Below are 24,137 nucleotides of genomic sequence, written 5' to 3'. Positions count from 1 at the left end.
GACTTCCAACCTCTATTAAATTCTTCATGAATAATTCATTAAACCTCTACAGTGGATTGCGGACTGATTATTTAGATTTGAATGGGTATTTAAATCGGACTTTTCGGGAATCCGCCGTAATTTTTTTAAAATATTTCTGGAAAGATTTGTTGAAGAAATGGTTGATCAGTTTTATGAGATCCTTTATATGTAAATTGATACATTTATTCCATTCAAGAGGTATCGCACATCTACTCCAGTGTGGTTTAGTTCTGAACTCCAGAAATTAATTAAGAAATGTGAGCAGTTACATAAGACCTATCATCAACAACTTATAAATAAAGTTGAAAATAACTTGTATGACAACCTCGTAAGAAGAAAAGCAGTGATTTTCCTCGAAAATAGCTTATTAAACAGATAGAGCTGGGGACAGCCCAGAAAGTGTAGCTACTTTGTTTGCTGAGTATTTCTCTTCCGTTTATGTGCATGATATGGGGGATGTGTTGTCAACTTGCAATTCAAATGTCAGTAGATTTAAGCAAAATTCACTTGACACTGGAGAAGGTTTTTGAGTCCATTGAGATGGATCCTTTTCTTTCCTGGATATATGGTTATACAGATCGTGTTTTCGTTCCTTACTTATAGGAAACCGCATAGAGGCGAAATTTTGCAACGTCGCGCGTGTACGAGTGCCTGCGACAGAGCACCGCCCCGGCCGGCCCGAGGACGGGATTAGTAAACATCTGACTTTTGTGGGAGCTGCGTCGTTTGGCGACAAAATGTCCCAAAATATTACGCAAAAATCCAGGCATTTTTAAAATATTTATTCTAATGCGGGTTTTACAGACATGACAATGTGTAAAACCTGCATAGAATTGTAATCTTAAAATGTTTAAAATGCTGTGTTTTGCATAATGAATATTAAAGCGTTATTCTAATAAAAAATTAAATTTCAACTCTGATAAATAAACCGCCTTGTTTCGCTAAACAAAAACTTAACCTAGTGTAAAAGCTATTTCGCACCTCCAAAAGAGTTTCAAGTAAAATGGAACTGGCACCTTCGACAATTTTATTTCGCAACTCCTCTAAATTTGTTGGCCTACTAAATTCATGCTTGTAAATGGTCTGCTTAAGGTAACCTCACAGATAAAAGTCATTTAGAGACAAATCTGGAGATCTAGGAGGCCATTGAATATCGCCAGTCCCACTAATAAGGCGGTTAGGAAAAGTATTTGTTAAAAATTCTTTTATCCTAGCCGCGTTATGAGCAGGACAGCCATCTTGCTGAAAATAAACCGATTCCAGGTCTACATCAGGTAGGATTTGAATGGCAGGAAGAACTTGGTTTTGCAGCAACTCAAGGTACTTTTGGGCGTTTAAAGTGCCATCAATAAAAAATGGCTCTATAACGTTGTCGCCCAAAATACCTGGCCAAACATTCAATTTCTGAGGATACTGGGTACGAAACTGAAAACTTCTGTTCTCGTTTTCCTGAGACCAATAACCAACAATGGAAGGATTGTGATTGCCATGTAATGGAAAAGAAGATTCATCAGAAAACAAAATATTTTTTAAAAAATTTTCGTTTTCATTTGCCTTTTCCATTATGGTTTCACAAAATTCCATTTTTCGCCACTGGTCTTCAGGAAATATTTCCTTGAGTTTTTCCTAATGAATTTTTGAATACTTGAAACATTTGTACCCATATTTTTTCCAGATACGAGCAACAGTTTTATTGCTTATTCCCAGTTCCTCTCCAACACTTCTAGTGGACCGTGTCGAATCAAGTTCTAGGGTACTGCAAACCATTTTTTTCCCGCCGTTCTATATCCTGGACCACTTCAACAGGTGGTTCTTGACGTTTTGTGTGATATTTTTTACAATCTTGAAGACAAAAAGATGTCTGAAAATTTGCAACCACATTTAAAACCATTTTTGCACAAAGAATCGGTCTATTCTCAAATGTCACTGAAAACAAATCTCTACATTGTACTGCCGAATTGCCTCCATAAAACCATTTAATTAGTTGAACTCTTTCGGAAGGGGTATAAACAGTCATAGTGAAAAAAGCACGAAAATAACGCTCAAAAATTATTAATGCAACGTGCAATAACACAGCAAAGTAACGTCTGCTGACTCCCGGTTCAAATAATAAAAACGAAAAATTCTGGTGTTGCCATTATTTTGGGTAATACGTAGCTGACGATAACACGATCTGTATAGCAGGTAGGACCCAGGTGGTGAAAATGAAAGGGTCTCTTTCTGATTAGATAAAAGTTGCTTCTGGGGTGCCCCAGGGTTCCCATTGTGGTCCTATAATTTTTTGCATTTTCCTGATAAATTTAAGTCAGAAAATTAAAAACAGGTTATACTGTTCTCTTGTACGTCCCATTTTGGAATACTGTTTTATTGGATGGTCTCCTTCATATCACTGTTACGTCTAGCAAATAGAAAGAGTGCAGAAGATATTTTTGCAGAAGAGTTCTGTCCATCAGACTAGCTATGGTGTTAATAAGCTCATTTCACGTTTGGTTTCTAATGCTAATAGTTTGGCTGATCAGACAATTTTTTTTGACTCGAAGCTTACAAGCTTTAAAAGAGATTTAAAGAACATTTTGTGATACCCACATACTTAAACTTGTTTAAATGATTTGTAGTGTTGCAACCTTTATGGTTTATGTAATTTTCAATTTGTATTGATTTTAGTTAGTTTGGGTACTTATTTTTACAAAAAATGTTGAAATAAAACAAAATGTGTTGGTCGCGGCAAACATGTCTGAAACAGAAAAAAGAGAGTTGCCTATTATCGGCAAATCCGCTAATCCCAAAAGTTTTAAAAACAAAATATTGTCAGTTAAATACCGAGCAAAAAGCAACAAGCAACAAGCAAACAAAAAGGCACAAGAGGAAAATATTACTTTTATTCATTTCGGCAAGTGTTCTTGTCATCATCAGACTAGAGTTACTTAACACACACACAAATTCTAAACAATAACTTAGAATTATTGGTTACATTACAATAACCTAGGTTATTGTTGCATCACTCCTGAAATTAGAGGATTAGCATTGATTAGCATTTTATTTGTAGAGAAAAGACTTCCCCTACTAACTTTTCAATATAATATTGACTCCACTTCAGAATGGACTTTTTCCTTAATATTATTTTTATTCGATATAATTGTCCAGCACATTCCGAACTTCTTCTAAACCAAATTAAATTGGTTTTTATACCTCCTAATACCAGTTCAAAGCATTTAAGTATTTTTCAAAGTTTTATATAATTTTATTTTATTTTAAATTAGTTTCTCGTTTTTATTCCTTTAATGTACAGTCTATTGGCTTTGTCTACAACTTCTATGTTTATATTGACAATAAAGCATTTTTGAGTTTGAGTTTGAGAATTTAAAAAGCCTCCTCCGCGTTTTTTCAATATAGGACTTTTGAAGACTTTAATCTAAATGCTTTTAAAAATAATTTACAAAATGTACCATGGCATAGAATTTTTTGGGAAAGAAGCATAGAAAAAAAAATTAATATCTTTAATGATCTTATTATTTCGCTTTTTGATAAACATGCTCCAATTCGGAGGGTAAGAGCAACAAAACCTAGGACTCCTTGACGATTAAGAGATAAACCATGATAAAAATATAAAAAGACTAAAACGGAAACTAATTACAATTATTATAAAACTTCAAAAAAACATACATTATCTTGTATTAGAAAAGAAAAAAGAAATCAGATATCAAATTTTTCTAAACTTAATAATCCTTCTAAACTTTGGAAAACCCTACAAAACTTAAATATTACTTAACAAAATAAGAGTACTCTTCCGCCAAATCTATCAAACGCTGAAAATATGAATAAATACTTCACCTCTTTTTTACAAACAGTAACTGAACCCTGTAGGGATAAGATAGAATACTACAACAATAATGTTTATAATTTTAAATCTAGATTTAACTTTTCACTAACAACTTCTCAGGAAATACATTCAATTTTGCTAACCCTTAAATCAAATGCTGTAGGTGTAGATTCAATCAATTTAAAAATGTTAAAAATGTGTAGCCCTTTTATAGAAGATATTATTATGCATATGATTAACTCTATAATTGAAACGAGCGATGTACCGACTCTGAGGAAAACTGCAATTAGCATCCCTTTACCTAAAATAAATGATCCTCAAACCTTCTCCGACTTAAGAATTATAAGTATATTACCCACATTGTCTAAAGTATTGGAAAAAGTTTTATATAACCAATTTTTTTTTCATTTTAACAATAATAAAATTATTCCTGATTTTCAGTGCGGATTTAGAAAGAGGTTTAGTACGACTTCCGCTTTAGCATCGGTACTTGACATGTCATTAAGAGTTTCGATGAAGGTCTTGTTAGTGTTTTGGTTTTATTGGACTTCTCTAAGGCCTTTGATACTTTAGACCATAGGCTTCTATTAGCTAAACTTAAATACTATGGCTTTGAGTCCGATGCACTTAATCTGGTTGGATCATTTCTTCGAGACAGATCGCAAAAGATCAGTTTAGGTGACTGGGTATCAAATAATATTTCGATTAAATCTGGTGTACCTCAGGGTGCTATTTTATCCCCGCTCTTATTTATTATTTACACAATAGACGTTATCGCTGCTCCTTTGTTTTGTAGTACACATGCCTATGCTGATGATACTCAGATCTACTTTTCTTTCAAACCTCAAGATACTCAGGAAGCTGCCGGAAAAATAAACTCGGATCTTAATATAGTTAATCAATTAGCTTACGAACATAATCTTAACTTAAACCCCAACAAGACAAAGTTATTGTGTTTTGGTAGTAAAACTAAAAAAGACATGGTAAAAAAGTCGTTGAATCTACACATTGGCGCCACAAGTTTATCCTTTGTATCTTGTGCAAAATATTTGGGCTTAATAGTGGATGAGGATCTAAGATTTCATGAACATGTACGGAAGATTATTAAAAAAGGATTTTATGCTCTTAAATTAATTCATAACAACCGACAACTGTTAAACTTTCCATTAAAAAAGATGTTGTGTTATAGCCTTGTTTTATCGCATTTTAATTATTGTGACTTTCTGTACGGGCCATGTCTAACTGCGGAAGATAAATATAAAATTCAAAAAGGACAAAATACATGCTCTAGGGTTTTGTATGGAATACGTAAATTTGACAATGTCTCTCATTTGATCTCCGAATACAAGTGGCTGAACATGGAAAACCGAAGAACACACCATCTTTTAAATTTTGTTTATAAATTGCGGAAGCATCTCAATTTCTTAAATCCAAATTTTTACCACGCACAGCAATTCACAATGTTAACGTTAGATCACGCCATGCTTTTTTTTACTGTACCACAACATAAAACTGCCATGTTTCGGAGATCATTTATTTTCAACGTCATCAGCATATACAGTGAGAGCCAAAAGTCCGAAATAAATTCATTTAAAATTCAGGGTTGTTTATGTTCCAAAAAAAAAACGCTCGGACACGTCGATTTTTATTTTTAACTGCGGGTTTTCTTACTATAATTTTATGTATACAGGGTGGTCCAAAAATAAGTTACGACCATCAACTTCAATTTTTGAAATAAAAATACCTATTTTTTATTCTGTATTCTTAAAGAACAGAAAATTCCAGACATATTTCATGTACAATGTCCTATACCTATCTTCATTTGTTTTTTGAGTTATTAACAGTTGAATATCGGCATATTTGCACTTTTGACATGTTATAAAATCCAAACGGTTAGACATAGACAAATGCGGTTTGCACTTTTTATCGAAGCTTTTTTAAAACCATCTGTTGACACTAGCTAGTTAGATACTGAGAAATTTACGGTTAAATTTCTGAACATACAATAATTCATGCAACTATGTAACACCCTTACTAAGGTAACCTTGTTTGTTGTGTTTTTTTCATCCATTGTTGCAATGATGTTGTCATCATTTTTTGAAGTGACAGGTAACAAGCAGTCTTATCCTTGTTTATTGTCAAATTTAATATTGCCTGAAAAGATGAATAAGTTAAGTGAAACTGAGAGAATAGAAATACTAATTATGATAGGATGTGGTGATGGCATTAGGACCCAACACCAGGTTTGTGAAATGTTTAATACCAAGCATCCTGATAAGACAATATCTCAGTCTACCGTTAGTAAACTAGAAAGAAAATTTAGGGAATTAGGTCACGTCAGAGATCGACCCAGATCGGGTCGTCCCTCAATTTCCGAGGAAAAGAAGTTAAATGTTGTTTTGTCCATTGAAGAAAATCCTCATACACCGACTAGACAGGCAGCACTACATCTACATAATTTTTTCTGACGAGTCGACCTTCTGCCTCAATGGTACAGTGAACAGACAGAACTGCCGTTACTGGTCTTCCTCCAATCCAAATTGGGTGATTGAAGCTCATACCCAATATCCTCAATCTGTGAATGTTTGAGCCGGCATTATCAATGACAGAGACATAGGTCTATTTTTCTTCGAAGGTACCTTAACAGGTCAACGTTATTTGGAATTCTTAAGGAACGAACTGATTCCCGCTTTATGTTTGATGTTTCCAAATGCAAATAATCCCAATATTCCAGAAGCTCCAATTTGGTTCCAGCAAGATGGCGCGCCGCCACACTTCAGCAGAGCCGTGCGCCAATATTTAAGTAAGGTATTTCCGGATCGATGGATTGGGCGAACGGGTCAATTAAAGTGGCCTGCTAGGTCCCCCGACTTGACTCCTTTGGACTTCTTTTTGTGGGGTTATTTAAAGCATAGAGTATATGTAAATAAACCCAACAATTTAGAAGAATTGAGAAATAATATAAGAAATGAGATTCAACGAATACCTCAAGAAATGATACGCAACGTTCTGAGAGAATTCGAATTAAGACTCGCTTACTGTCAAGAAGTTAATGGGGCTCAATTTGAACATTTAATTCGGTCTAGATTAGAATAGTTTCTTTTTGTTCAACGTTTATACAATACTTTTGATTAAATACATTAATATTTTGAATGTTTTTTTAAAAATTCAACCGTAAATTTCTCAGTACCTGTTGAAACTTACTAGCTAGTTTTAAAAAAGATTCGATAAAAAGTGCAAACCGCATTTGTCTATGTCTAACCGTTTGGATTTTATAACATGTCAAAAGTGCAAATATGCCGATCTTCAACTGTCAATAACTCAAAAACAAATGAAGATAACAACTTAGACAACAAAGATAATGACATAAAGACATAGACAACAAAGATAATGACAACTCAACTAGTCGATATATAACGCGTGAAATGTTGCTCCGTAAAACGGCGTAAATAAAAGTGTTCCGAGTGCATATTAATTCTGAAAAACGGTGAATCTATAAAATAGATAGTGCCTTACTTAGCTAAACATAATTATTTTCACCAAAAACATCCAATTTGCTGCAAAATTATCATTGTTTATGTTTGTGTTGAACCCGCGCAAGAATGCATTAACAATGGAATGAAGTAGCTACGTTCCAATTTTAAAATCGAAAATTTCGAAATGGAGTGCGATTTTTGCAAGCAAGTTACGCGAACATTTAAATGTGACAACTGTTTAAAGAGATTGTGTAAGGGTTGTGCAGCTCTTACGTCCTCTGAAGTAAAAGTGATAGAATTAAAAGATCGTGTTATGAAGTTCTTCTGCAAAAATTGCAATGACTTTCACGGACTTAAACTTTTGAATGATCTTGTACAAAGCAAGCAAGAAATAATATTAAGTAAGGATGAAATAATCTCACTTTTTAAGCAAGAAGTAAAAGACTTAAAGTAAAAAATCGAAGCCATCCAAGCATCAGCAATACCATCATTTGCAGAGGTTGTAAACAACAAATCATCCATACCAATAAAAACAAAAAATCGGCCAAACTTAATTATAAAACCAAAGGGCACACAGGACTCTCAAGAAACAAAAACCGATATAATGGAGAACATCAAACCTGCAGATATTAATGTAAGTATTGATAAAACCCGATCTTCACACCACGGAAGTTTAATAATTAAATGCAATGACACAGAGAGTGTTACGAAACTAAAAAATGAAATTAAACAAAAACTGGGTGATTACTATGAGGTAGAGGAAACAACATTACGAAATCCGCAGGTCAAAATAGTTGGATATCCTGCCAAGAATAAATCAGCAACTGAAGAAATTGAAAAATCTATAAGAATGCAAAATACATTTTTTAATAATGAAGATTCATTTAAAATTACCTTTATGAAGGAACTAAATTAAACAAAGAAATAAAATTAAATAAATTAACCATCTTCGCCGACTGTTCCCCAAACCTCTTTAAAAAAATCATGTGGACCAAAAAAATATACAGTGGATGGGAACGATACCCTGCATATGAAAATTTAGCAGTAAAACAGTGTTTTAAATGTTGTGGATATTACCACAAAAGTCCAGACTGCCCAAATGAAACCACCTGTTCATACTGTGGAGGAGAACATAATCGAAAGGACTGTCACTTAACCCAAAATAAAGAAAATAGGAAATGCGTGAATTGTGAACATTCAAATAAAAAATATAAAACGAACCATAATCTCAAACATGATGCCACAGATTCTGAATGCCCCACAAACCTATACCATCTAGAAGTATTAAAAAGTAAAATAAATTATGGCTAGACAACAAGAAGTGGAGCTGCTTGAAACGATATCCAGTGAAATTTTTAGTGAAACTGTGGAGCCTGTAGAGATCTGTGGTAAAATAGACACAGATAAAAAACTTTTAAATATAATGCATGTTAACATAAGAAGTGTAAAAAAAAACTTTGATGAACTGTTACTATTTTTAGAGACTTTCAAAATTTCTTTCTGTGATGTTATAGTCCTAAGTGAATGTTTTCAACTCACCTCTTTTTTAGAATTTACTATTCAAGGCTTTACCACTCACTATAGTAATGGAAATATCACACGAAATGATGGTGTTCTTATTATGGTAAGAGACAATCTAAATGCTAAAGTGGCATTTTATGAACTTGATTCCACTAAAATAAAGGTGGGTCGAATAACTTTGGAACATAAAAATGTGCACTATGAAATCTCTTGTATCTATCGATCTCCTCACTCATCTATCGAAAATTTTGTACAGGATCTTAATGTATATTTTACAGGAAAGTCAGGAAACAAGTCAAATAATGTTGAAATTTTAGTTGGAGACATAAATATTAATCTCTTAAATAATACTGATTTAAACGTGGTAAATTACATTTCAACATTAAGTTCATATGGTTTTCAATCACATATAAACTGAATCACCAGGCCAGAATCAGGCACATGTTTAGATCATATATTTGTAAAGAACAATAATAAACTAATTAACATTCACACAAAACCGTATATAATAAATTATGATATAACGGATCAAATTCCAATAATGTTAAATTTTTCACATGCTTTAAATATTAAGAGAATAGAAAATATTGTAAAAACTGATGTTAAAAATAAAATAAATTACATAAACCTAAATTATTTATTTGAGAATGAAAATTGGAATGACGTGTCTAAAACAAACAATCCAGAAGAAGCCTATACACTTTTCATAAACAAATTTTTAGAACTTTACTTAAAATGTAAAACAACATCAATTTTTTACAATAAAACTAACAAAAAAATTAAACCCTGGATCACAAATGGCATTATTGTACCAATAAAAAAAAGAGATAGATTAAAAAAACAATTACAAAATAACTTGAAGAAAAAGAAAGAGAGTATAAAAGATACCGTAATAATTTAAAAAAAAATAATTGAATACACAAAAAACCTTTACTACAAGACAAAAATTAATGAAAATAAAAATAACTTAAAGAAAATATACGAAATATTATCTGAATATAACAATAAATATAAAAAACAAAATAAAATCCCTATTAAAATTCCCATGGAAGCTAAAAATAATTGCAATTTAAAAGAAAAAGCAAATTTTTGTAATGATTACTTCTCTAAGATAGGCCTCGATATGTACAACAAAATACCAAACTCGTCAAATATATTTCAATTAAAAAATGCAAATAACTCAATGTTCTTAAGGCCAGTAGATCACAATGAACTAATAAAGCATATAAACTCCTTAAAAAGTAACAGTGCTCCGGGACATGATGGTATTTCAGCAAAACTAATTAAAAAACTTCACATTTATCTAATTGAACCCTTGACATATATAATGAACTTAATCTTTAAAACCGGAATTATTCCTAAATCTTTTAAAACATCCATTATAACCCCCATTTTTAAATCTGGAGACAAAAGTTTAATTGATAATTACAGACCAATCAGTACAATTTCTAATTTCGCAAAATTGTACGAAAAGTATTTAAAGGAGCGACTAGCCGGGTTTTTGGATAAAAATGGACTTTTGTCTGAAAACCAGTTTGGTTTTTCTTCGGGCTTGAGTACTGGCGATGCCATGCACAAACTCATTGAACATGTAAGGTATAAATTGGACTTTGGCAAAAAGTGCTTAGTGCAATATTTTTGGATCTGGCGAAGGCCTTTGACACGGTGCCCCACAAACAGCTTCTTGATGTCCTTGAGAAAAACGGGGTGAGGGGTCTCGTGTTACAGGTCTTTGCGAACTATCTTGTGGAGCGGCAACAGTACGTTAAAATAGATGACACTTTAAGTGACCCATGTACAGTAAGAATTGGGATTCCACAGGGGACCGTTCTGGGACCCCTGTTGTTTATTCTGTACATCAACTTACTTACAACTTTAAACATAAACGGTATAATTATTTCATACGCAGATGATACTGTTGTTGCTTTTGACGGAGATACGTGGGAAGAAGTAAAAAAATGTGCTCAAACTGGAATTATGCTTGTAAAAAAATGGCTTGATATATACAAATTAACATTAAATGTCCAAAAAACCAACTATATTGCATTCTCAAAGACTAAAATAAATCGACCATTGTTCACACACTTAGATATTCAAAATCTACCAGATAAAATACAGGAAGAATCAAATGTAAAGTATTTGGAAATTATCATTGATAGTAACATGAAATGGGACTTACATACTGCACATTTAACAAACAAATTAAATTTCCTAGTCTACAAATTTTACACTATTAGAAATATTTTAGACAGAAATATGCTTATAACCATATACCAATGTTTAGTGGAATCAATACTAAGATATGGAATATTACTCTGGGGCAGTATGCATTACAATTCTTTAAATCCTCTTCAGATAATGCAGAATAAAATATTAAAAATAATCCTTAAAAAACCATTCTTATACCCTACTAAAGAAATTTATAATGAAACCTATATAAACATAAGAACTTTATTCTGTATAACTGTTTGTTGCTTCATACACAATCGTGAAAATATTAGATATCCAATAAACCATAACCAAAACACTAGATCTAATGAAGATAATCAACTAATTCTTCCTGTATGCTATAGTGAGTTCGGAAAGAGATCCATTAAATTTATAGGACCAAAACTGTACAATTTATTACCTAAACATATTAGAAACATCAAAAATAAAAAAATTTCAAAAATAGTGAAGGAATATATTGTAAACAATCTTAATAAGTTTAAGTCTGTTGTATCCTAATATTAGTAGATGCCTTTTCTTGTTAAATTATTTAGGTACTTTTCACTGTTATTATTTTATAAATATACTTAGGAGCTCATATTAATGTATATATTTTTTCTTTAAATAAGTTGAACAGAAGAAAAATGTTTATTGTACACTGTTCATTTATTACTTCCCATACAGATGCTTGCATTTAGGGGAATATAACTGCATAATTTTGATATTTTAATAACTTATTATAACTGTGTAACAATAACTTGATGTTATAAATAAATAAATAAATAAATAAGATAGGTATAGGACATTGTACATAAAATATGTCTAGAATTTTCTGTTCTTTAAGAATACAGAATAAAAAATAGGTATTTCCATTTCAAAAATTGAAGTTGATATTCGTAACTTATTTTTGGACCACCCTGTATACATAAAATTATAGTAAGAAAACCCGCAGTTAAAAATAAAAATCGACGTGTCCGAGTGTTTTTTTTTTGAAGTAACCCTTAATTTTAAATGAATTTATTCCGGACTTTTGGCTCTCACTGTATAATCTCATACCAGATAATTTTAAAATTCTTAATATAAATAAATTTAAATTTAAATCTCGACAGTTTCTAACGGACAGACAAGTGTGAACATGCAGGGGGATGCTGGGTGATGACCTGCGGTGGGCGCGGGGTGCTTTCGATGCTTTTGCTGCGACTGAGGGAGGTCCATTTTCTGTTGCCAACATGGGTTAGTCATGAACCGACAGGGTATTAATTTTGTTTTCTTGAAGAATAGTTATACAACATATGTCAAGAATAGCGCATTATTTAAGTATTCAAATATTTTATCTTAGGTGAACCTTAAATGGGTTGAGTGAGAATAGCAGCTTGCTACACTTCGTCCTTTAAGTTTACACAAACTTTTTCTTTGTTTCCATTGTACTTAAGTATCTTATTTTTTTGTAACTTATAAAGGTTAATAAAAGTCGTTTTTATTTATTTATTTAAATCATTCCTGACGAGTAATTATTTATTTATTTATTAAGTATCAAAAGCCCAAGGGCCAATTGCAGACACATATATATAAAGGAAAATATGTACATTCAAATCCAATAAAAAACAAAAACAATGAAACCTAAGACGAAGGAAAAAAGAATAACACGAAGTTATCTTAGGCCTGAATCTGAGAAGCATAATTACAGTTTATCGTCAATAATTTCGGTAAGTTTATTTAAATCTAAAAGGTCTAAATCTAAATCACACGTATAAATATTTAAATAAGTGCACATTTTATAAATGGGTGAATTTTTATAAGTATTAGTTCTAGGGTGGCTTAAATAAAACATTATTTGTCTGGTATTTCTAACAAACCAAAAAACGGTAGCATTAAAAGAATTTTCGGAGGAATCAATTTTGTTTGTTAAAATTTTAAAGATATATAAGACCAGTTCTGATGCGTAGATTTTCCAAAGTTAATCTATGAAATTTTCGTAAAAGTCAATAATGGTCATAGCCCTGCTTTGGGTAATACCCAAACTTTAAAAAAAATATATACTTCAGAAATTTCCCTTGAAAAAAATGGTTTTAATTTAAACCTCATATTGAGGGACCAAATTATACAAGCATATTCCAACTACACCCAAATCCCTTTCATTTCTAAATATCCGAGGAGAAGTACCAATAATATTGTAACAATATTCTACAATATTCAGGGTTATAGACATAGTGGAACATTTTTTGTTATTGAAAAAGAGTGCATTTGTACTACACTAGTCTACAACATTATCGAAGTTTCTCTGCAGACATGAGCAGATATATAACTTAAAATCATCCGCAAAGAGCAAAGATTCAGATTTTCCCCTTGCAGTGTATAGGTTATTAATTACAATCAAAAATAATAAAGGTCCCAAAATGGAACCCTGGGGATCTACTACTGTAGAAGTCAGATTTGGCACCCCTGTCAAAAAATTGTTGCATTCACAAAGATGATTTAAATAAATCAATTAAGTTAATAGTGACGTTGCTTTCATGAAAAAGGCTTTATCATATTGCTATGCTTACTTTATTAAATGCCTTCTCCATATCAGTATAAATAGCATCTATTTGCTTCGTTTAATTTAGAGCATTGTGAACACACTGACAAAAACTTATAAGATTGGTCAATGTAGATTTCTTAGGTAAAAATCTATATTGGTGCTCAGATATGTTGAACTTGACTCTTGAGATTGCATTTAGAATCGCGCTTAAACGCGAGAAAAAGAATAGATGACTGACAAATTCATTTCCATTAATTAATTATCCAGCTAGTTTTAAAAGGTAGTATAAAACGTATATAAAAAATAGTATAAATAAAATTATTTAGTAGTAAAAGTAGAAGTCAAAATCAATATTTCATCAATTACAGGACTGACCCAGAAAATAACAGAAATATGCACTTTTCTGCAATCACGTGAAGTTCCAGACCAAGTTTGGAAGAGTTTTTCTACCCTAGAGGGTTATATAAGTAACATTTAAACAGGCTTATATAAACCAAAATTTTTCAGTAATCTAAGTAGTTACATAGACGTAGATTATAACTTAGTAGTATATATTATAAAAACTTTATGTGTTGTTTATTCTTATTATAAAAGTCAGCTATATTATTTATTTGAATTAAAAAAGGTCTTAATTTCTGAAGACTTTTCGAAATACGTTTATTATTTCTAAGCAATGTTATCTCTTCAGCAAAATAGAGATTTTGGATGAATTTTACAAGTAAGTAAAGAGCATTATTTAATTCTGATAAAGTAAGATAAGAAGTATGTAAAACTGTCGCTTTAATTTTAAAGGACTCGAAATTCTTAGAAGCCCGCAAAATATAAGCTACAATTCTTTTAATCTTTGGCAAGGAATTATATTTATCAATTAAAGATTCAATAAAATGAGGAGATTGCTGTGTTATCAAAGTATTTAAAACAGTCTTTCTCTTCTCAAAATTAAAAGAATCGACACTAGGAATTTCAAATTTTGTAAAAGACCATTCCTCTCTGTTTTGTAATTAAAAACTGGGCTCGTTCCACGAAAATTCTGCGACCTCAGAGACACATAAGCCTCTACTTCCACAGTCGGCTGGATTCAGTTCAGAGGGTGCCAACATGGTCAATATTCTGGTGGAAACTTTTCTTGAATATAAGAAACGCGGTTGCTTACAAACGTTTGCCAATGGTGAGGAGAACTTTTAATCCATGTTAAGGCAACGGAACTATCAGTAAATGAAAATATGTTGGCAAATTTAATTTTATGTGAGAAAATATTCAAAACATAATGCATTAATTTGCTAAGCAAAACAGCACCAAGTAACTCAAGTCGCGCTAAAGTTACTACCTTTAGAGGGCTTACTTTAGATTTGGCACAGACAAGGTAGATTTTATAAAGAAATTCTCGGGAGAAAAATACACGAATATATACGACAGCACAATAAGCACGTTCTGATGCATCGCAAAAACCAAACAATTTGTGTGATTTAGACTCAGTAACATCTACTTGACGTGGAATTTCAACCAAATGCAAATTATTTAATTCCGTCTTAAACTTATTCTATTTAGTAATAATGTCAGAAGGCGGTCTTTTGTCCCAATCAATACCAACAATCCAAAGAGATTTTATTAGTAATTTAATAGAAATTGTAATAGGGGTGAGATAGCCACAAGGGTCAAACACCCTAGCACAGTGACTAAGTAAAGTACGTTTTGTACATCCCGTATCATCAATAACGACTTTATAGAAAAATGAATCTCGAATAGGATTCCATTTTAGGCCCAAAATTTTTAAAGTTATATTTTCTTCCTGATCGAACGAAATGTCTTGGGCAACATGTGTTTTAGGTAAAGTTTTAAGTAGCAAAGGACAGTTACTGGCCCATTTCCGTGCCTCGAACCCACCCCTAGACAAAAGTTCAACCAATTTATTTTTTATAGCAATTAATTCCTCAGGGCTACTTCCACCCCGTTTAAATCATCCACATAACTTGATGACATAAGAATGTCTGACGCTAAAGGAAGATCTTTATAATCATCTGCTAACATAAGAAGGGTGCGTATGGCTAAAAATGGGCTGCAAACTACTCCAAAAGTAACAGTATCCAAGTGGTAATGTAAAATAGGCTGATTGGGAGAAAAACGCCAAAGAATTCTCTGGTAATTACGATCCTTCGGATTCAGTAAAATGTTTCTGAACATTTGTTTTAAATCACAAGTAAAGGTATATTTATGCAATCTAAAATTAAGCAAAAGACTAAGTAAATCTTGTTGCAATTTTGGTCCCGTATGCAAAACTTTATTCAAAGATAATTTGTTGCTGGCACAACTGCTAGCGTCGAAAACTACAAGCAGGGTGTACATGTCGAATCCTTTTTAAAAACTGCATGGTGACTTATATAAAAATAATTAGAAATTTCGGAACAAAAGAATCTTACAAAAGAAGACGCATGAAAGTCTTTGTCTTGTAAGAACCGTTTTTCAAGAGATAAAAATCTACGTAAAGCCACACTGTAAGTATCACCAAAATCAGGGGCTGTTATTTTAAAAGGCAAAGAAACTACGTAACGTCCCGATTCGGTTCTGTAAGTTGTGTTTAAAAAATAGTTTTCACAATATTCATCATCCTTAGATTGGGCATGAATCTCTGGTACTTCTTCAATTTGCCAAAAATTTTGTAATGTTTGATTTAAATCATTAGTACTAGAATGTATTTCTATGTATTCCTATGTATGTATTTCTACATGTGGTAAAAAACGTATTTATAGTTTTATTTGGTTTTATTTGGTTTCAATTTTACCATCTTGTAAAATATATGGAAAAATATCATTTCCAAGCAAAAGATCGATTTGAGATTTTTTTATAAAAGTAAGGGTCCGCCAATTGCAAATCCGAAGGAAAAGTAAAGTTTTCTTTTGAAAAGGAAACAGAAGGTAAATCGTCACATATTTTATCCAAAATAACGACATCAAGTGAAACGGTATGACTTGCATTGTAAATTGATGAAATTATACAATGCACGCCCTTTTTGGCAGTAGCATACATAGAATTAAGACCATGCAGGGACATAGATATAATATTAAATTTGGATAAGTGTAATTTATTAGCACAATTGTTATAAATAAAACTGGACTGAGCTCCACCGTCAAGAATGGCTCTAAAGGTATGCCATTGATCAAAGAAATCTTTAATTTTTACTAACACAGTAGCAAGCAAAACTTCCTGATCATTTATTAGCATACCCACAGTAGAAGCTTTAGAAGTAGATGGCATTGGACTTTCAAGATTCCTAGTTGCCTCGACCGGCAAATTTGAATTTAAATTCTTATTAACGTTAAACTTTTCATTGTTTGATTTAAAACACAGTAAGGTATGATGCTCTTGATTGCAATTGCGACACCGTTCTTCAGATGTGCACCGACTTACAGTGTGAGCACCTGCAAGACAATTTACACAAGCCTTTTGGGTTTTTATGAGATCAAATCGATCCCTTGTTGTTTTAGAAAGGAATGACGGGCATCTATAAATTATGTGAGAGCCTTTGCAAAGAAAACATATAGAATTAAAATTTGATTTCTGGCTGTTTATGAATAAAGCAGAACGGTATTTTGGTTTATTTACATTAAAGAAGTTTTGTGAATTATGAACATTATTATTTGAGAAATTTTGTCTAGAAATCGAGGGTTTAGAATTTTCTTGAGAGTTAGATTCGTATAACATTGACTCAAGTGCAATGCATTGCTTTTGTAAAAAAATGCATTCTTCAATTAATTTCCAATAAGTAAAGGCCTGAAGGCGTCTATTACTGTATCTTTCTATTATGGTGTTGTATGCAATAGGATAATTTTCATTAGTGATTAAAATATCAGCAATGAGATCACGAGGTTGTCCCTTTAGGGCACCTAATAAAAAATTAAACTTCGCGATATTACTTAAATTGCGTTTGGAATGGACCATAATAGCAAACCTTTGATGAAATTTGGGAAATGTAGTTATATCTCCATTAAAAGTAGGTATATCGAGCTGAGGCAAATGATCAATATCGTGAGAGTATTGTAAAGTAGGGCCAACAGGGCGAATAGAAGTATCCAGGACACCATTTTCCTCCAGCGGCAATTCAAAAAGTTGATAAAATATTGTATCAATTTTATGGCAACGTTTAACAAAATCTAAACCTATTTTTTCCTCAACCTTAATCTCGTCAGGAGAAGCCACAAGTAAAGTGAGTATGGAATTATAGTGTTTCTCGAAATCCTGCCTTATTTTTGCCAAGCTTCTATAACATATTTTAAATTAAAGTAATTCCGATGAATCAATGAGAGCTTATGCCGCAGCCTCTTTCACTAAAAAGAGTTGGGATATTGCACTTTGCCTTAAGGCTTATGATTTTAAAATCTTATCATTTGCTGAAGAAGTCATGGTAAGGTTTTTTCCTTTTTTCCTCTGTAAACCCCAAAATCACTCCAAATCCAAAAATTTCAGAGTAAAAATGTTACCTCTTTTATAAATCCCTGTGCAATACGCGTAGAATAATAAAATTCATCACCAAAAAAAAAAAAAAACGGCCCTGGCGTATACAATGCAAACGTTATCTTTAGCAACGGAATGCAACAAAACCCAACTAAAATTTTAGCTGAACTCGGAGCGGCCGAAAGAAGTATTATATATATATACACACATCAAAATGGTCTAAGGAACACTTAGAGAAATAGTTTTTTTCGCCTTATAAATTTTTATATATTTATATTTTCATACGGAATAGATACTACCTTTAATATTAAGATACCAACGAAGTAAAATAAATATTTGGGTACAAAAAATCATGCCAGAACAGCGTTTTTTGCTACTTGCACATTTTGTTGAAATAACGCAGATTATAATTTTTAAATTCTAACGCAATATCGCATTTTCTGTGGTTCCAACCGAACAATCGTGATTTAGTTTTTATTTAATAAAAATGGAAAGACGACATTTAACTCGAGAGGAAATGCTAAGAGCAGTCGGAATGCTTGAGGCAGGAATAAGTCAAAGAGACGTTGCAAGAGCTTTGGATACATCTCCCAGTGTAATTAACCGTTTGTAGACAAGATATAGAGAGACAAATGATGTTAGAGAACGGCATCAAGCCCCGTTGCGAGTTACCACACCTGCCCAAGACCGTTTTATAACTTTTCAAGCTCAAAGAAATCCCACGGTAACAGCCTCTGTTTTGGTTCAGCAGCTCTCACGAGTGCATAACGTCGAGGTTTCAGGTCAAACTATTAGAAACCGTTTGCATGAGACTTCATGCCAGAAGACCCCTAAGGGTTCCTCGGTTAACTTTAGGAATCGAGGTGCAAGATTAACGTGGTGCCATGAACATGTTAATTGGAATCAAGAAAGATGGGCCAAAGTTCTTTTTACGGATGAGTCTCGATTTTCATTTTATCCTAATTCTGGTAGAATTCGTGTCTGGAGAGAGGAAGGAAATGAAAGTCGTTTGCGTCATGCCCGGGAAGTAGTAAGGCAACGTGGTGGATCACTAATGTTTTGGAGTGGCATTAGACTTGACGGAAAAACGAACCTCATTTTTGTGGAAAATACAATGACTGGAATAAGTTATAGGGATAATATACTACTGCCTGTAATTCTTCCATATTTACGCGAAATGGGCCCAAATTCGTTGTTGCAACAAGATAATGCCCCACCACATCGAGCACGGCTTGTACGAATCGCTATTGAGGAAAATCAAATCAATCTTCTACCCTGGCCCTCTACCTCACCGGACTTTAATCCAATTGAGCATGTTTGGGATTGGTTAAAAAGGCAACTTCTTCAACGATTTGACTTTTTTCAAAGCGCTCTGGCTTTGTCTTGCTGTGACGCATGTTTGGGAGGAGTTTCCCCAAGAATTAATTAATAATTTAATTTTAAGTATGCCTAGGCGATGCCAAAGTATTATTAATAATAGAGGTGGACCATCTGGCTACTAGTTTAGTTTGTATTTGGTAAATTTTTATTTTTATAATTTTTTTTAATAAACGGTAATAAATGGGATTTTGTTCTTTATTTTTATTTGGGCCCTAAATTATGAGTAAATTATAATCTACAAAAAAAAGTTAATAACTATATTGTTATTTTATTCGAATAATGTAAAAAAATTGCAATAATTAACTTTTTTCCAATCTTCTCAAAAATATTAACATATTTGTACGTGTTCCCTAGACCATTTTGATGTGTGTATATATATTATATTTGTATAAGTATAGTAGAGTAGAGCTGAACTGGTTATGCAACCAAATAAAAGCAAATATAGATTGCCCGATTAGTGGAAACAGTATTCTAATAACAGTAGTAGCAATTATGTAGAAATAAAGGTTATAATAATTTTATAGTATAACTTTCGGAAGTTTTAGGCAAAATCGTATTTCAAATTATGCAAATTAATAGTAAAACTAAATAGTATTCATGAAGTAGCATTCAAAGTATATATGGTAAGCAAACTGAAGTACAGAAAATCGTCCAAAGTTTTTTTTTTTGAAATTAATACAAGCAATTTAGAAAAGGGGCACTATCCGGCTCGAAGGACCATGTTTAAAAGGGTGCCATTGATTAGAAAAGGGTTCCAAACAATTGAGTCCCTATAGACTGTAAAATTTATAGGTTGCGATGGTTCATGTACCTTTGGACGGTTTTACACCACAGCCTGCTGACTTAGTACGAAAAATATATTGAATTAAATTAAAAGTAAAAAGACTTACCTAGGGGTCAGTCAGGATCAGGATAACACAGGAGGTTTTTGCGGAAGGCCGCGCGAACATCGTAAAAATGGTTATTAACAGTAAGACGATCTAGTACCGAGTATGTTTCACCTCGATTCCCCGCGTCAGTCTTTTCGGTACTTGCATGTTACGTATTATTTGGGTATGTACCAGGTTTGTAGTAAAAGTAAAGAATAGCAAGTAAGGAAATATTATAGGGAGAGGCGAGGAAATAAGGCAAAGCGCAACATTCATTATGTAAAACAACAAAATATTAACAGCAAGAAGCGATACTTTGAATGGACTTAAGAATATAACTTATAGAACTAAACTAAATCAAACTATAAGTATTAAACTAATCAATAAAGTGAAATTGAGGTGAAGACAAGAACAGAACACTAAGACTCTATAGTTTTCCTCTACTGATCGAAAATTATTGGCACTCATTCACCCATATATCAAAGAACTATGTTATTTATAAACATCTAAGTCTATAGAGAAATATAAAAATAACTTAAATAACGTGAATCATATATTGGTCAAAACGTCTAATAAAATAATTCATTTAATCTCTAAACTTTTTTATCCATGTGTCTTATAATTCCCTGTAAGTATTTAATAGTTTTTTGTTCACTCACCGTATATCGAATTTGCCGAGTACCCTGAAACACTCCGGGAGTCTCGTAGTGTTTTTCCAAAAACTCAACGAGCATATTGCAAATCCTCACCGCATGTGAGGAGGGTAACTTATGGATTTTCTTGACAAACAAAGTGGTCAGTCCACTCACAAGGCACGAAATATCTTGATAGTCCGAGTCCGCGTGTGGAGTATCGAAGGGGCGAAACAGCAACTAAAAACCAATAAAAAAATTGTTAACAAATCAAAATTGAGGTGTTTAGTACCTTTTCTAGTATATCCAGTAACTCGAGACAGCGTTTGGAGTCGCAGCATGAGCACATTTCAAGAAGCATTTTTATAACTGAAGTTCTTATAAGTATATTGTTCTCAGTTATCACGTGGGTCATATGAGGGATGACGATTCTTTCTATGAGCTCTTCTTCGTACTGTTCCCTGTTCAGTTTAAAAATGTCCGTTAATATCTGAATCACTTTGATGCGGATGCAAGATTTCATTTCCGGCTTAAAATATTTATACAGTAAATTGTATAAGTTCGTCATCCACAAGTGCTGTAAAGGATTAATGTTTTTCGATAAATAATCCAATAATTTTAAAATACTTTCGTCAGGTCTGTCTAAGGCACACTCCTCAACTAGTTTGTAATAACTCTTCAAATCACCATTATAATGACCCATTTCAATTAAATTCTCCATGGAATTCATTGTGGTCATTACAATCGATTTAAACTCGACCATCTTGTGATGACTGTGCTCTAAAAACCCATTTTTTTATGCACCATGTTTAATATTTAAAAAAAAATCACTTACCAGTCCTGGCAATATACAATAAGTGCGAAATAATTTGTAAAATAATCATCCACGACGAATCCAACAGTTCCCTACCGAAATGGTTTACCAACTGTTGCAATGCGAGTGATACCTCGTAAGCAACAAACGGATGATTACATTTAACCGCTTGTAGTAAACACGGTAATATGGAGCTGGGCGGACATTTTAAATTTGGAAGAAATATGTTGGTCCATAGGCCTTTTCTTGTAAAAAATACTGCACCCCTGAGGAGGTCAATGTGCGATCTTAGGGTGGGTTCTTGCATTATTCTGCACATGGTGTAAACTGTTGAATGGCCCATGTGTGTTCCTAATAAAGTTTTCATTATCTGAAAGATAAAAGAGAGGTGTTTCTGGTCATGATTGTAACAATATTTTCTTTTTGAGTGCAATTAATTGCAATACCTGTGCATAAATCTTATTAAAAACGATAGAGAGATATGGTTTTCGCAACACAGCACTATTTTTTAATGAAATCAAAGATACACCTATGAAATGAGCTATAGCTATCTTAGTTTTTGTGCTACAGGCCAATTTTGAAAAAAAATGCTTTTTCAGTCATTTCCTGTAACTCTGTTATTGTCAGACATATTAAAAAAGTATAAACTGATATTTGTAGATTTTTGGGTAGAATCCAGTGGCCCACCTACGTTTGCTTTAAAGTCACAGTTTTTGAGATATTCAAATAGCCATGTTTTTTAATGGGATATCCTATATATTTTTTTAATCTCTTTTCGCTTGCCGCAGCTTTTCAAAAACAGCATAGTCCATACTTATTTTTATAAATAATGTGACGAGATTGATTTTTCTAAAATTTACATTGATAATAGTGGATGGCCATGAGTAACCGTGGTAGCGCAATACATTATTTAGATATTATTATAGTATTTGATTTTTGAAGTTTCTGCTTCTCTAAAATTATTCCTGGTTACATTTTTCCCAATTTAGTGCTGATATTTATTGTTATTCAGTGTTTTTTTTTGTTATCGTTCTTGTTATTGTTTAATTTTTTTTTAATATAGCTTGAATATAACAAAACCAAAAATTTTAAAAATATGATATGAATACTTGCTTCATAATATCTAATGAAAATGCAGACAAGGCCTTAGAACTCCATCTGAACAGGTCAATTATTCTTTACCTTATGATTTACCTTAGAATTTAGATATTTTGTCATATACAGTGGTGGCCAGCAAATTAAAAACGATACAATTTTTAATATTTTATGCTAAAATCATACGGTATATTTTCTATTTGCACATAAATGTTTTTATCACTTCATGTTAAGCTTGCACATGCATAAATATTTGGATTTGAAACAGGTTTGGAATCTGATATTTTAACAATTTAGAAATACCTTGGACAGCTAAATAAAAACGATTCATCTTTTGATTTTTTTTATCAATTTTTGTCGAATATGAATGTGTAGCATTTATTTATCATTTAGTTGGTGTCTCACTTAAGTAATACAAGGTCAATATAAAACAAACGTCATGGGTAAAAAAAAGAGTTGTGACCCTGAAAAAAAGACAAGTAATTTTAAATTTGATTCAAGAAGGGCATTCATACAGTAAAGTTGCAGCAATGCTAAAATGTTCCAAATTTATGGTTCATAATGCTATTAAACATTATAAAGCTCACGGCACGGTTAGAAATGTACCTAGGAAGAAAAGGCCTAGAATAACAACCGCAAGAGAGGATAAAATTATGGTACGTTTAGCAAAAAAGTCGCCCCATTTAACAGCAGTAGATATCAGACGTGAAATGTATGCACAAAACGATCCGAAGCCATCAGTAAGAACAATTCGCCGCCGACTTAATGAGTTTCAACTATTTGGAAGAGTTTCCCGAAAGAAGCCACTTGTCTCAAAGAAGAATCGTAAACTCCGATTGCAGTTCGCACGCGATCATTTGAGTTGGACCCTTATCCAATGGAAAAATATACTTTGGTCGGATGAAACAAAACTTAATCGCATCGGAACGGATGGTCGTACTTACGTACGAAGACCACCTGGTGAGGAATTAAATCCAAGATTCACAAAATTAACTTTTAAACATGGAGGTGGTTCAATTACGATGTGGGGCTGCATGTCATGGTATGGAGTTGGACCAATTTATAAAATAGATGGAATTATGGATCAGGAGAAATACAAATCTACATTAGAAAATGTGATGCTTCCATATGCAGAAGAAAAATTACCTATTACCTGGAAATTTCAACAGGATAATGACCCCAAGCATACAGCACGTTCAGTAAAAAGGTGGTTTGAACAAAACCTCGTTGATGTAATTGAATGGCCCTCGTGTAGTCCAGACCTCAACCCGATAGAGAATCTGTGGAATGATCTTAAAAGAATAATTCAGCCAAAGCAATTTAAAAACATG

At 32.6% G+C, this 24,137-nt stretch overlaps 1 protein-coding gene across 2 annotated transcripts in view; it reads right to left on the bottom strand.

Moving 5' to 3' along the window:
• Positions 1–24,137, bottom strand: part of LOC126736040 (tuberin) — a 69,592-nt gene that overhangs the window by 40,517 nt on the left and 4,938 nt on the right. For both annotated transcript variants that reach the window (XM_050440241.1, XM_050440247.1), the window contains exons 6-8: positions 21,733–22,081; positions 21,190–21,677; positions 20,925–21,137 (exon numbers count right to left, since the gene is read on the bottom strand). In XM_050440241.1, the coding sequence (XP_050296198.1) occupies positions 20,925–21,137; positions 21,190–21,677; positions 21,733–22,081 (1,050 nt within the window). The remainder of the gene's footprint in view (positions 1–20,924; positions 21,138–21,189; positions 21,678–21,732; positions 22,082–24,137) is intronic.

Source organism: Anthonomus grandis, chromosome 1 (genome assembly GCF_022605725.1).
Source record: "Anthonomus grandis grandis chromosome 1, icAntGran1.3, whole genome shotgun sequence".
Lineage (NCBI taxonomy): Eukaryota > Metazoa > Arthropoda > Insecta > Coleoptera > Curculionidae > Anthonomus > Anthonomus grandis.
The sequence above is the reverse complement of the archived record's forward strand: the minus strand, read 5'-3'. Positions and strand labels throughout refer to the sequence as shown.